Source organism: Parus major, chromosome 1, assembly GCF_001522545.3.
Source record: "Parus major isolate Abel chromosome 1, Parus_major1.1, whole genome shotgun sequence".
Taxonomy (NCBI): Eukaryota; Metazoa; Chordata; class Aves; order Passeriformes; family Paridae; genus Parus; species Parus major.
The window spans coordinates 30,840,561-30,854,945 of record NC_031768.1 but is presented as its reverse complement, the minus strand read 5'-3'; the positions used below and the strand labels follow the sequence as shown (position 1 = coordinate 30,854,945).

General features: G+C 39.4%; 1 protein-coding gene across 17 annotated transcripts in view; it reads right to left on the bottom strand.

Moving 5' to 3' along the window:
• Positions 1-6,095: 6,095 nt before the first annotated feature.
• INPP4A (inositol polyphosphate-4-phosphatase type I A) overlaps positions 6,096-14,385 on the bottom strand; it is a 79,417-nt gene continuing 71,127 nt past the window's right edge. For 10 of the 17 annotated variants that reach the window (XM_033513557.1, XM_015623167.3, XM_015623228.3 and 7 more), the window contains one exon: positions 8,327-13,218. In XM_033513557.1, coding sequence (XP_033369448.1) covers positions 13,038-13,218 — 181 coding nt within the window. In that variant the 3' untranslated portion in view covers positions 8,327-13,037. Of the gene's footprint in view, positions 13,219-14,385 lie in introns of all 17 variants that reach the window. The other 7 variants (XM_015623194.3, XM_015623202.3, XM_015623212.3 and 4 more) reach the window with 1 other exon arrangement.

Genomic DNA, 14,385 nt, shown 5'->3' with positions numbered 1-14,385 from the left:
AAAATCCACACTACAGCTGTCAGCACACAGAATATCCCATGCTTATGTGGAAATTAATTTCAGATGTGAAAATGTGGGAGCTGGGCACTGGCTGTGAGTTCAGGTTCCATACAGTTCCAGGTGTGTGGAATGAGAATGAGGTGCATTGTGAGCTGACTTAGTGCCCTTGCATTGATCCAGTGCATGCAAAAATCCATATGGTGCAGTTATTAGAACAATAAATACTGAATATTGCTCAAGTCAGCAGGTTCAGCATGAGAGAGCTTCAGAAAATGGACAGTATTTGTCCTTTGTAATTTAATGGATCCTCCTTGGGAAAAGACTGATTTGGTCTATACAGCAATAATAACTCTTGGGGAAGAAAAGGCTTTTAGGAACTCTGATTAAATCAGCACAATGGAAAACTCTTCCCCATAGTAAATTTGAGTAATGCAGTTTCCTCCCTTTGCAGAGTGAAGAATGAGAGTTCCAGTGTTAGATCAACAGCCCCCCTCTGTGGCTGCAAAGAGCAATCTGAACACCACAGCAGTGCCAGTGGCTTTGATTTCTTCTAAGGCTTTTCCTGACACATTTAAAAAAATATTTTGGCTTTAGTAGTAGCATTTTGCCTTAGTTAGTTGTGCATTGGGAAAATCAACACTCCTTTCCCCACTGTCAGGCTACACAGCTACCATTCCTCAGCAGTGGTGTGCCACGAGTCCTAAAGGAAGAGGAATTGGAAAGTTCTTGTAGTTCAGTAGGGAAAGTCCACAAACCAGGGCAAAACCCAGTCACACCAGTCATTGTTTTTTTTCCTGTTTTTTTTTTAACTTCTCTTCAAGCATAGTATCACAACATGCCAGAGAAGCCTAATGCAATCAAACTATTTATTTCCTGTATTTATTCTGATATTTCTTTCATCAAACTATCTAAAAGGAACAACTTTTTTTCTTTCCTCTTCTACACAGGTGTGTTCAGTATCTCTTTTTCCATATCTGGTCACCACACAAAATTATTTCCCCACCTTTTTAGTAACACTATTCACCAGTTTTGTATTCTCAAAACAGCTATCACTCTTGTTAATAATATGAAAACAAGAACAGTGACTGCTGTTAGATATTGCTGATATCTATGTCCATAGCCTGACAGTAGACAGGAATGTATCAATAAAATAAAAATCAGTAATAACAAAAAACCCCAACAAACAAAACAGCTACAGTATATCAATGCCATCATCTTTCTGGTTAACTACTCCCACAACAAACTCAGAAGTTAGGTCAAGTATTCTATGCCCCATCTGCATAAACATCCAAATCCTCTCCTTCAGAGGACTCAAATGGTGAGAGCCCAAGAAGAAATAAAGAAGTGAATACTCAGAGAAGGGGAAGTAGAGATGAACTGACACGATGGAAAGCACCATAATGGCAATAAATAAATCAACTCAGAGCTAACACTTCTCACCAACACACTTCCAAAAATGCAAATAATTTTTAAAAAATTGTGCAAATGTATGTGGAAATTCCATGCTATGTTTACCCTTCCACAGATATAAGGTAGAAGCCACTGTCAAGACAGGACATGAGATTGGGCTGGGTTTTCCTATCACAAAGTGCAGATATTTTGAAGTTTCTAATTCAGGTTGATAAATCTTGAATCTATTTGGTTGCAGAATCCTACATATTAACTCCCTGTTTAATTAAGTAATTCTCACTTCTGTTCAAGCAGGACCCAGAAAATGAGAGGTTTTCTGGCCCCTGGGTAGTCTCACCAGAAGACCAGCATTGCTCACGAAATGAAATGTTCACGGAGGGAACATTTGGGCCAAAGAATTACAAACAAGAGGCTGCTTCTTGCTTTCACCCCAAACTTTGAGAAACAGGTAGTTAACCTAGCATAAATTCACCCCAAGAAAGCATTTGTCCCTGGAAATTCCCCATGGCACTCATCCTGCCTGCCTTACTGAAAATCTCTCCTGGCAAAGTCACTTTCCCATCCCTCCACTCAGTGAAATTCCCACTGGTTTTTCAGAACCTAAATCAGCAGCACTTCACTGCCTTACTGAAAAGCCACCTGGTGCTTTTGGAGCTGCTTTCTGAGTATGACTGAGGAAAAGGGAGAGAAGCAAAGAACAGAAAAAGAACACCTCCGTTTCCAGCACCCTGGGCAACAGCTGATGCAGTGAAGCTGCAACAAGATTTGGAGGGGAAGGACGGTACCTGCTGGTGATGGATTCCTGAGGACTGCAGAGCATCCAAGAGCAGGGAACAGGCAGCTCTCGAGGACCTTGTCCACAAGCTGTGTTTTTCAACCAGGTGTGTCAAATGTGGCTGGGGTAAGGCTGCAGCTGTGCCAGCAAGGCCAGAGGTACAAATCCCTGTCTTTATTCCCAGCACTGGGGTGAGAGAAGGAAGCCCAGGCTGAGGTGAATCTCACTGACGAACTTCTCATTAGCAATTCTTAACATAGAAAGCCTTAGGAAGCTCATCAGGCAAGTAAGACATCTACAAGTTGGGGAAGTTATAGGTTGCAAGTGTCCTTTGTAGATTTAGTCAAAGTGGTTCTTGCAAAGCTTTGCTGGTGGCAGCAGCGGAGCCAAAATCTGGAGTGTGCAACTCAGATCCATCCACACAGCCAAGGATGAAAGGTGAGTTTTGTGTGCTGAGTCAGCCCATGGTACCACACGGGACCAATCTAGATACACATAGTAAACACAAATATTGCTCATTTCCTCAGTTAATAAGCACTCTACTGGCTAATATTTCTTAATAAGCTTTATTCTTGCACCTGCCATCAGCCATCTCACATAGGTGTTCCAAAGTAATCCCCTTCCAGAGACTAATCCCACATAAATATTGTAAAGCCATATTTTCCACACACCAGAAAGTTCACTCTTTTTTGAAGAACCAGAAGTTTCATGACATAATTCTAAATATAACAAGGAACTGAGAAAAGTCAGACTCCTCTTCAGCCATTTGCCTACAGACCCTGAAGCTGTGGGTACGGGCACAGCATTTCAAGGGAACACCCACTTGAACACCCACTCGCTCATACTCGAAACTAAAGCTGATTAAAAATAAAAGTTTGTGTGCTGTGAAAGAAAGTCCTGACACACTCATGGGAAATTTGATCAAAATACAACGTGGCAATCACGGAATGAAACACCACAGTTAGAGGAACAAAATGGGGCAGGAATACCCCCAAATGAGAGAGTTCTGCTGTCAGAAAAAAATACAGAAAAACCCATCAGAAGGACGGTATCCTATTGTAGCTAATGAAGATATTCCAGACCTGATGGATGTTCCTCAAACACCTAGGCAAGTTCACCTCATGTTTGTTACAAACCTAAAACATGAAGGGCATTTTATCAACATTTTCAGAGCATTTCTATAGCAGCAGGTAGTCTCAATGATTTTAATGTTTGGTTCTAGTGCCATCATCTGCCTGATGCCAACATCAGTTGGTGGCAATTCAATCAACATCTTGAAGTACTTAAAAAAAAGGGAGTTGTTTCAATATTGCATTTCAGAACTTCTCAAATCAGTACTGTATGCTAACAGCAGCATTTTGAGACACGGCTACAATTTAGGGAATTTGTAGACAAATACAAAGAGCACTTAAATCTATCTTGCCTTCATGTAAACATGATTTACTGCTCTTATTTTGGGAACTACAAAGATCAACTTTCTTCTGTTTCAAAATGGAAATTGCAGGTGCCACCAATATGCTGAGCCAATGGAAAACTAAAAGATAAGCAGCCATCAGAGTATGATCTTTAGGATGTTCCACTTAAGTGCAGGATCTAACAAACACTTCAACAGGATTCTCAGTCCTGCCAGATTAAATTATACTACATTACCAGCACATTTCCACAAGAGATGCTGCACATCTGGGAGAAGGGATGGTCCATGCTACCAAGCAGCTCTTGCCCATGAGGAGCAATGTTTGAAGATGTGTGTGAGCACCACACCACCAGGCCTCCCTCCCTCCCTCCCTCCCTCCCCAGAGGAAGGCAGTGGCCACTGCGGTGGTGTCACTCTGGCTGGCCAGGACACCCAGCATAGGTGGGAATATGCAGGTGGCTGTGGGTGGAAGAGGGTGAGTAGGCCCACCTGGCTGGGCCATGGTGATCTCCCCTGTGTGTCTGCCATGCAGGACCACAAGAATATTCTGAGTCAGAAGGACCCACGAGGACTATTAAGTCCAACTCTTACGTGAATGGCCCATACAGGGATCCAAGCCCCAGCCCTGGTGTTACTAACTCCACCCTCCAGGAGTTTCCTGGGGTGAGCAGGGTTATGGCCATTCCTGGTGTCCAGGCTGAAAGGTCCCAGGTGACCCTGCTGTCCATGTTGGTCACTCCTGTTATTTACCCATTTCTTGCTTACCCCTCTTCAAATCACATTGTGAACAAATGGATAAACTGCATCCATCCCGAATTGTGAAGGGCAAAACATTTCATGAACTGGGAGAGAAAGTTTGCCTGGCATTTAAAGCAAAGTGACAAAAAGAGATTACTGTTATGTTTTCCCCTTCATTGCCCATAAGTCTTGTAGTTCATTGGGAAGAGCTAGTTTAAACAAACCCACATGCAGTCAGCAACAATATATAGTTCCAAAGTTTCTAAGAGACAAGTCTTAGTTATATTTAGGAATTCACAAACTGAAAAAGGCTGAAAAAGCTCACCCTTGGTCACCAAAATGATGTACAGTTTCTTCTGATGAGAACACTTTCTCTGGTTTAAACAAGTGGTTATCTATTTTTTGTTGTACCCTTCTTGGTTTTCTATTCTCTCATGCATTTTTCGTGTTTCATATGTGAATATTTCCTCTCTTTTGTCACAGTACACGTTTCAGACTTTAGGCACATTTGTGGCACGAGGTAATCCCTTCAGAATTGCTGTTGGTGCCTGTATGCAGACACCAGCACCTCAAGCCCTGCCTGAAGGGCAGCAAAAGTCATGGGAAAGAGATGGAGTTTTGCTCCACAGCAAAGCACATGGTCATTGCTGCTCCCAGCAGCTCCCGTGGGATCATTTACAGCCCACAGGCACAGAAATGCCCTTCACACAGCCCCAGGTGCACAGGGAGCCCAGGCTCACGGTCACTGAGGGTGCCAAATGGAGCACTCCTTACAGGGAAACATTCACCAGCTGCAAACACGTGATGCTTCCTGACAGCCCAGAATGCCTTTTTAAAGATGTCAGATTTTCAACCATTTTTTAAACACCCCACATTTTAAAATTAAGATTAATAACTGGTAGATACTTTTTAAACACTAATTAGAAATTTTGAAACCTGGAGATATAGATATATATGTGCATATATGCAGATGCATTTTGCATTTGCAGTTCAGGAATTCCTACCTGTCAAGCATCTTCTTCTTCTGCATTTTGAATGAAAGCAGTGTGGGCTTTTATCTTCTATTGTTTTTCCTTTTATATAACTAAAAGCTCACTAATTCAGTGAGCTCCACCAATGCTCTTCAGCCCTCTTTCACACAAAGAAAATTCTGTTTGGCAGCTCTCAAACTCCCAGTGGAAACATAATTATATTTTTGTGTTCTATTCTTTGTAAATTACAGAAATCAGAATGTTCTGAATTATTGTCTATTACACTATTATATAAACTTTATTTAATTTGAAATCAAAATGACCATCAACAAGGATAACCTGTCCCTGTTGAAAAGCAGCCCAACTGCTAAAGCTGCTGGAGGGATGAGTTGGCATAATGGGAAGCAGCAGAGAAAAATTCTGCTAACGGAAGGAAAAGTGAAAGAACCGAGAAGAAAACTCAGGAAGCTCTTACAGAATATTCAGAGAAAGCAGATAAAATTAAGGAAGAAAAATACCTCATATCACTTCTTTATTTAACTGCTGCTGCACAATGTGTAGCATGTGGGACAAGCTGGTGCCTCACTTAGCTACGGAAAATTGGTAGCAGCTGTTCTCTAGCAGGGGTTAGAAGTAACTACTTCCTGACTTGCACATCTGTGTAAAATGTCCCCCTACTTTTGGCTTTATATGCTCTCCAACAGATGAAAGTGTATCAAAAGTCAAGGAGCCTGAAAGTGTTTATTTTCACTTAGCACAAAAGCATTAAAGTAAGCAACCATCGTTATTCTTGTCAGTTCTTTATTGGTTTTCATCCTAAAGACTAGCACATTTACAGCATACATGGATTGGATGAACTAGAATATATAAAACAGTAGCCATATGTTTATGATATATTAATACTGCCCAAAACCAAATAAATAAAAATATTTCAATGCACAAAGCTTGGCAAATACAGTCGTGTTGGGACAAAACTGTGTCATATTATACAATAATTTTACACGTGTAAATGAAAAAAAGGCAACTGTGCTGTAGGTACTTTCACAGAACATACACAGAACATACTTGGCAACAGTTTTCTTCTTTTACCTTTGTATGTTTTATAATTTAAAAAATGTACTCAAAAAAGGAACATTAGACAGAACTTCATTTTACAGTAATCCTTAGATTCGCCTCTCCTGTGCAACAGAAAAGCTCCCTTCCCCCTTGTGAGGGTCCCATGTGGATTTCACACATCACAGTTTTCTCTGGAGGAACCGCTGGAGCCCTCGCAGTCGGTGCTGCCCTCGGGAGGAGCCGGAGCCGTGCCCGTCCCGGCAGTGCCGTGCCCGGGCCAGCTCAGCACCCCGGGCACAACCGCGCGGCACCGCGGCTCCGCCACGCGCAGACAAAATTCAGCAACCTCTTCAGATTACATTGCCATACAAAATAAATAAAGGATTGCTAAGCTCTATAGCAGGTCTAACGATTGTTGGCCACCATCTAAGAGGGTGGTGCTGCTAATTGCTACAAGAGACATTTGTTATTTCCTTCTGAAGCTGAACATGGCAAGATTTTTAGTGAAACAATACAGGACTTAAAATTAACCATGTTTGAAATATACAAAATAAAATTATCAACTCATAAAAACAGAGGGATATAAAGAGCATAGTTTATACAAAAATAAAGTAGCATTTAATAATGGGCCAGGGACTGAAGGCTGAGCAGAACTAATGGAGTAACATGTCTAAAGAGATCCCATTGAAAATTTTTTCATCATATATTTGTTTACTTATTAGCAAAAAATAAAACAGAATCAACATTTATTAATTGTCAAACAGGGTTTGTAACATTTCCAAGGGACTGTTCTACTGTAGATGATTCGTTCAGACTGGGGTAGGTTCTACAATGCATTTTTTTTTTGCACAGAGTTCCATGTTTTGTTATCCTAAAGAGTCTGAAATAATGGTAACAGCCTAGTTCAGCAGAACTCTCTGACCTGGCTTAGTGACATGCTGCTCAGTGTTAAACTGCAAAAAGCAAAATGCAAAAACTGCTGGACCTGTAACCCCCAAACCTACATGGGAGCAGAATGAACATGGCTGATTGATAGAGCAGTGACAGCACAGACAAACATCAGTGAGAGGGAGAAAGAAATCAGAAAACAGCCATATACTTACCTGGCTGTTGCTACTCCCACAAGAATAAATGGGCAGATTTTTTTCTATTCTAAAACTTAGATTCTTAGAAACCAAGAAGGAAAGGACAGTGTAATGAATGAATCTAGCTAGAGATTACTGGATCTTGTTAAAATTTGGAAATGAATGTTTAGCTGCTTTTTAAAATGCTATCTTAGCTTCGAAGGCATTCTTTGGGAGATTATTTTGGAGGAGATCTGTTGAACTTTTTTTTATCAAATGCTATCCAACTGACCACCTTTGTCATAAGCTAGAACCCACCCGTGGTTCTCAGGCACAAGCAGTAGCACTGAGCAGTTCCCCTCAGTCATCACAGGGCATTGCTACCTTCCTCAGAAATACCCTGACACCGCTCACACTTCGGCCCACCAGGATTCTCAACAGGTGAAATGCAAAGGTAAACAGAAACCAATTTGGATTTTGGAGCAAGGGGGATGCACTGGGCACTTTGAGCATTTTTGTAATGATGTACAAAACCGACACAGAAAAATCGTACGCTGACCAAAATAATGTAACACCCCGAGATACTAATGCTTACAATCCAGAGTGATATAAAAAAACCATGGGTAAAAATGCATTAATTAATGTACAACACCATGGAATGTACTGAAAATGTCATGTGCAACATCAGCTATTTGCTTGCTGCACTTGTCTTAGAGTGGGGAAGGGCATGGGGAACTGTTTGCTGGCATTAATAGTTAAGCATCATGATGTTTCTGAAGTACTTTTTAAAATCAGTTGTGTGCCCAAGGCCTTACCTGCCAAAGATGACAGGAAGTTGTTTTATTTGAACAGAGTTATAAACTGCACCTCACATGTCTGGCCTTCTATATATTGTTAATTTCATACATGAAGATGGCATCCTATATACAGTAAAACAATTCTTTCTCCTGACTCTTATTGTGCTGATTATTTTTTTTTGCCCATTAAACCCCCTTTTATTGATTGTAACAATGTTCTACAGTTACTAAACTGTCTAGGATCCTTTTTATTTACAAGTTTTGACTTTTACTCTCAGTTTTAAAAAGTTTAGGAAAAGCTCAATCTCAAATCAACTCTGTATAAAAAGATGTTATGGAAACAGCTGCCTAAATGCCGATCCTAGAGTCCTTGCCCATCCAGGAGGTACCTAGCTATTTGCATATAGGTAATAATTAAGTAGCACAATATCTGCTCATCTTACATACACTGAAGGCTACTGAAACGGGCAGAGAGTCATCACACTATTCTCAAGCTAAGGTGTCAGAATAATTGTTACTATAGATTCCAATTCGGTAACATGCTCTGTATGACCTAGCGAAACGTACAAAAAAGGTTATTTATCTCTTCTGGATGACAAAACCATGTGTTAATCTGGAGTGTATCCACATGTTTTAATGGAACAGCAATTAAAGGACATAGTATGCTTATGTTTCAACTTTTCCATAAGTTCCTTCTGGAGGCCTGTAATACTTTGGGAAAGCCTTCAGTTGCAGGGAATTAAATGCATACTTGCGACATCCAACATTCTTCATTGTATTTTCTCGGCGACAACCCTCACTGGGGAAAAAAAACAAGCACAAAAAATGACAGCAGTAAAAGGGAAAAAAAAAAAGAAAAAAGACTTAAACTAAGATGAAATGAACTGGTTATTTTATAGCATTAAAATAAAGTTGGTTATATTGAATGAGCGTTTAATTAATTTGCCACTGCAAATATTAAAAGAGATGACTTATCATACAATGCTGGTAAGAAGCACACAGAATGGACACAAGCTATGTCTGATTGCTAGTTTTGCATTTCTAGAAAGCAGCAGCACATCTACTGAAAAGGTTCTTTCACGCCGGTTTCATGTATTTCAAGGTACACTGTTGTGGAGCTCACATGCCATCCACTGCACAAGGGATCCCAAGGGATTGCTTAAAAGCAGTTCTGCTAGTTTATTAACACATAAAGCTGAAAACCAAAACCTGCTGATCTGTCTATAAGCACTTCAAAGTAATTTTATTATTCCCTGCATGTCAGTATTATAAGTACTTACTTAAAGATTAGAGCTGATACAAAAATAATGTATGACTTTCCAGTTATCTCTGCATGCATAAATGGACGTGAAAACCAACACAATCTAAAAAAAATTCCTAATCATGAAGTAGCAGTGCAAAAAAGACTGGCTGCATTGACAGTCATCACCCCAAAGAAACAAAGCTGTGCAGAATTTAATTTTCACCCAATGTTTTGGTGCAACTGTCCCACATTACAAAGAGGTTCTGTGCTACAATAGAAAACTACTCCAGTTATAAGGCTTCTTTACACTTGTAAATCTAATTCAGAGTTCCTTTGATTATATCCAAAAAACAGACATACAAAGAGGAAGCACTATCTTTTAAATATATATTATAAATCAATTTAGGCTTGCAGGAGAATGTCTTTCCCTGATTGAGGACTGGAACCTAAACAACGAATACTAGACCTTCACGGCAAAGTGTACAGTACAGCATCTTACAGTGGAAATATCACATTAGTCCTGCCTTGGAGATGGCTGCAGCATCTACCAGGTTAAGCTGTGATCATCTGATTCAAAAGGAGGGTTTGGATTCTGGTTCAGTTTGAAAGCTCTCATGCTCTTACAGACCTCACCGTTCTTCTAATTTTGGTTCATGAAACTGGCTGTAACTGTATTCTGTATGTAACACCTAGTTTAACTTCATAAAATACAGCCTCTTCTCTTTTTTTTTTTTTTTTTTAAGGAACAGTTTAACTAAGTTTGCAATTTGTCTCTGGAGCACATTCTGTGCTTGCTGTTTATAGAATGGATCATCTGTGGTGACACTTGTTTCACTGGCACTGGTTTGTGTTTCACAAAACTCCCCCGATGGCTCTTGCAGCCAAATAGATACATCAAAAGTTTGCACAAATCATACTTCAGACTACTAATAAAAGCAGTAAGTTTAACTAGCAAATATGTGATGCTAGGTGAGCATTTTAACTGCAAAGTGAATCATTCTCTTCATAACACATTTCACTGCATCTGGTTATTGCACGTGTCCCTCATGGTGCAGATAAGTGACAAGGATTTATTTCCCAGATTTCACGTAGTCTTCCTTCTCTTGGAAGCACATAAGCAGGATGCACTACTGCATCTTAAATCTGAATGCCTTGACAAAAGCACAGGCCAGGCTCCAAAAGTGAAAAAAAACCAACAAACTTGTCCCCATCAAAGTTTAAGAAGAAAAGAAAAAAATCTACATTGTTTTCAAAAAGCCTGGGCTTTCATTCTAAACTGTTTTAAGGTGGTCTTACTGCAACCCTAGTAGTAATCATGAGCAGCACCTTCATACTTTAATATGAAGTATTGTTATTCTCAGGGAGTTCAGTGAATATGCCTGCCACCAGGGTGTGGCTGGACACTGGAACAGGCTGCCCAGGGAAGTGTTTATGGCCCCAAGTCTGCCAGAGAGCAACAAGTGTTTGGACAGAGCTCTCAGGCACATGGGGGGACACCTGTGGCTGTCCTGTGCCAAGCCAGGATCTGATCCTTGATGCTTGTGGATCCCTTCCAACTCAGGATACCCTGTGAATCTAAAGCTACTTTCACATCTGGGTAGACTGAACCCAGGACACTCCACACATTGCAAGATCAAGGCCACAGTCCAACCTGACTCTGTAAAAATGTTGAGTGGGGCATCCACAGCAAACAAACCAGTGCTAACCATAAAGAACAGATGATTTCTATGGAGACACAGAAGCATCAGATACCAGCACAGCACATGGATGTGTCCCAAACCACCATATCATGATAAACCTCAACAGCAGTAAGGATGTACCGAAACATTGCAAGTAAAAATAGGATACGTGCTTTATATATATATATAGATATAGATATATAAACATATATGTCTTTGTGGTGGTTTGTTTTGTTGTTTTTTGTTGTTTTTTATTTTTGTTTGCCTTTTTAAAACAAAATTGGAAGAATAGTGAGGAAAAATATTAAGAGATAGTGTACTGTACAGTCTGATTTCATGAAGACACAAATATAACCACACACACTTATTTTTTTTTTTTTAGTTAGAATAATTAAATCCAAATTTAGGATTTAATTCTGATTTTTTTTTTTCTAACTGTGCTTTTTTGGTTTTTTATTTCAGCATACTTCTCTCAGCAGCTCTCAATTCCATTAAAATTTATAATAAAAGCTAAAGCTACCTATATTTATTGAGCAAGTTAATAATAGTAGAAAATACAAATCACAGTACTAGTTCTCCTCAGAAGCCCAATGTCATCTCAGGCACCAAGCTAAGTAAAACCCTTTATGAATTTATCAAACTACATTAAATGAGGTTAGGTATTTTTATTTTTTTTTATCAGCTATTGCTATTGAAAAGCTCTGCCAGACCACAGCATTAACAGAATCTTTCCATTTAAATAGGCCTCCCCTAGTTTGATGTTATGTATAAATGATGATCAAATTTCATCTGCACTTAACTCTGCATGACTAAACTAGGAAGCCACTTTAGTCTCACCACTTAAATAAATGTTAACTTACCATCACTCGCTTATCACTAAGTCACTATCAGCATCATAATTTATTAAAGCTGTGCAACGCTTAAAAATGGAAGTAACAGTAATATTTAGTCTAATGAAATTAAAATAAAGCCCAGTGGAAAACCTGAAACCCACCTACTAAAGGAGTTAACTGATACCTCCCTCTTCTTGCCTGAAAATTTAAGACCATTATCTTTAACTTCTACAATGGCCCTATTTCACAATAAATTCTCTAACAGAGCACCTAAAATAGATAATGGCTCATTAGCAGGCTAATGCCAGTCACATCCCCTTCCTAACCACAAGTCATTCTCTTCATGTCTTTAATACATTGCAAACTGCAGATCTACAAATAGAATGAAATAATTCTGCATGCAGCACACTGCAAGTTGTTTTCTGAGTATTTTCTAGTCTACTAGAATATACTTAACCATGAGAAAGGAACAAGACTATGGTTCTACAAACTGTTCAGTAATGTAATTTGGATATTACGCTTTGAAATTAAGGTATAAATTTGTTGCTTCTTTAAATAAATTTCTTACAATTTCTTATAAACCCCACCCATGTTTAAATTTTTCTCTTCATACCTCGTAAAAATGAAAGGCAAGATTAGCATACACCTTAAATATACAAAAAGATACAAATTCTTTTCAGACAGAGTTCCTTTCTCTGGAATACATGAAACAAGTAACACAAAACTGTATTTGGTAAGAGATCTTCAGGCCGGCTAAAGTAACGAGGTAACAGGCCAATGTCAGACTATTATGTTACAAGCACTGAAAGCAGAACAATAATTTAAAGTTTCAATACAATTCTTTTTGATAAAATAATTTGATGTATATTTACAGTTTAGTACAATAGAAACGTAAAATTGTAAGGCATAATAATAATTCTTGGCAGACAATGCTATGACACATTCCTTTGTCCAGCAGGTACCAAGTGGCAATACACATTCAAGCACTTTTTTGGTTTTTTTGTGGGTTTTGTTGGTTTTTTTTTTCTTTTTTCTTTTTTGTTTTTGAACTCTATCTTCACTTGCAACGTAATCTGGCCACCAGGTATGCTATGCTCAGAAACAGCCACACAATCAGTAAATTGGGGCTGAGAGCTAATAAAGGAATAGAGTAGAGAAGGCTGGGATCTAGTCTGAAATCTCGGATGGGCACCAAGCCACTCAAGTTCTTCTGGGTGACTATCTCCCGTGTTCCAATGCTGTGAAAAGGAAGAAGTTTGGGAAGAGGGAAAATAAAACAAAGGAAGACGGACATGCAGATGAATGGATAAAAAGAGATGGCAACACAAGGTGGTCAGGAAAATGAGAAAACATGGAAGAACGCACAACAAAACCAGAAGATGAAGTAAAGAAAGAGTGGAAAAACATCTCAAAAATATGTATCAGTACAATTATAGAAATAAGGAGAGGGAAAGAGAATAAAAGAGAAAAATAAGAAAGAAGTACTGTAGTCTAGTGAAAATAAACACATGTAGGTTGAACATTAATGGTTTTCCATGTTCATTCTTTCAGATTACAAAGCAATAATACCCCATGCTGCTCTGCCATGCGTTGGCATGCTGCAAAGAAGTGGAGCTCTGAAAAGCAAGCTGAACATGAATAACCATTGTAGTATTTGACCCTTTCAAACATCTTTCCATGGGCTGCAGTGATTTAATTTAACCTCTTAACTACCTATCCAACACATTAATAAAAAAAAACAAAAACAAACCACCCACCTATTTTTCTGCTTGGACATGAAATCAAGGGTATACCAATAGGCATTTTTCTGAAGACATGCTGCAAAGCTCATCTCATTGTGTATTCCACTTCTTACATTGAGCACCAAAGGCTACAGTGAAGAACAACTCCTCAGGTAGCCCGGTACGCTTTGTCAAGTGGTCCTTAATTTTGGATCCCTCTTATACCCTGAGCAACTCTATTTTTAGTTCACAAAGCAACAACTAAATGACCAAGATGAACAGAGGGATAGAACACCTCTCCTACAAGCAGAGGCTGAGAGAATTTGGATTGTTCAGCCTGGAAAAGAGACGGCTTAGGGGCGATCAAATTGCAGCTTTACAGTACCAGAAGGGAGCATACAAAAAAGAGGGAGAGAGACTATTTGCAAGAGCATGTAATGACAGGGCAAGGGGGAATAGGTTCAAAGTGAAAGAGAACAGGTTTAGATTAGATGCAAGGAAAAAATTCTTTACTCTGAAGGTGATGAGACAGCCACAGATGCTCATCCCTGGGAGTGTTCAAGGCCAGGCTGAATGGCAGTTTGATCAACCTGGTCTAATTGAATGCGTCCCTGTCCATGGCAGGGGTGTTGGAACTAGATCATCTTCAAGGTCCCTTTCAACTCTATGATTCTGTGATTCTAA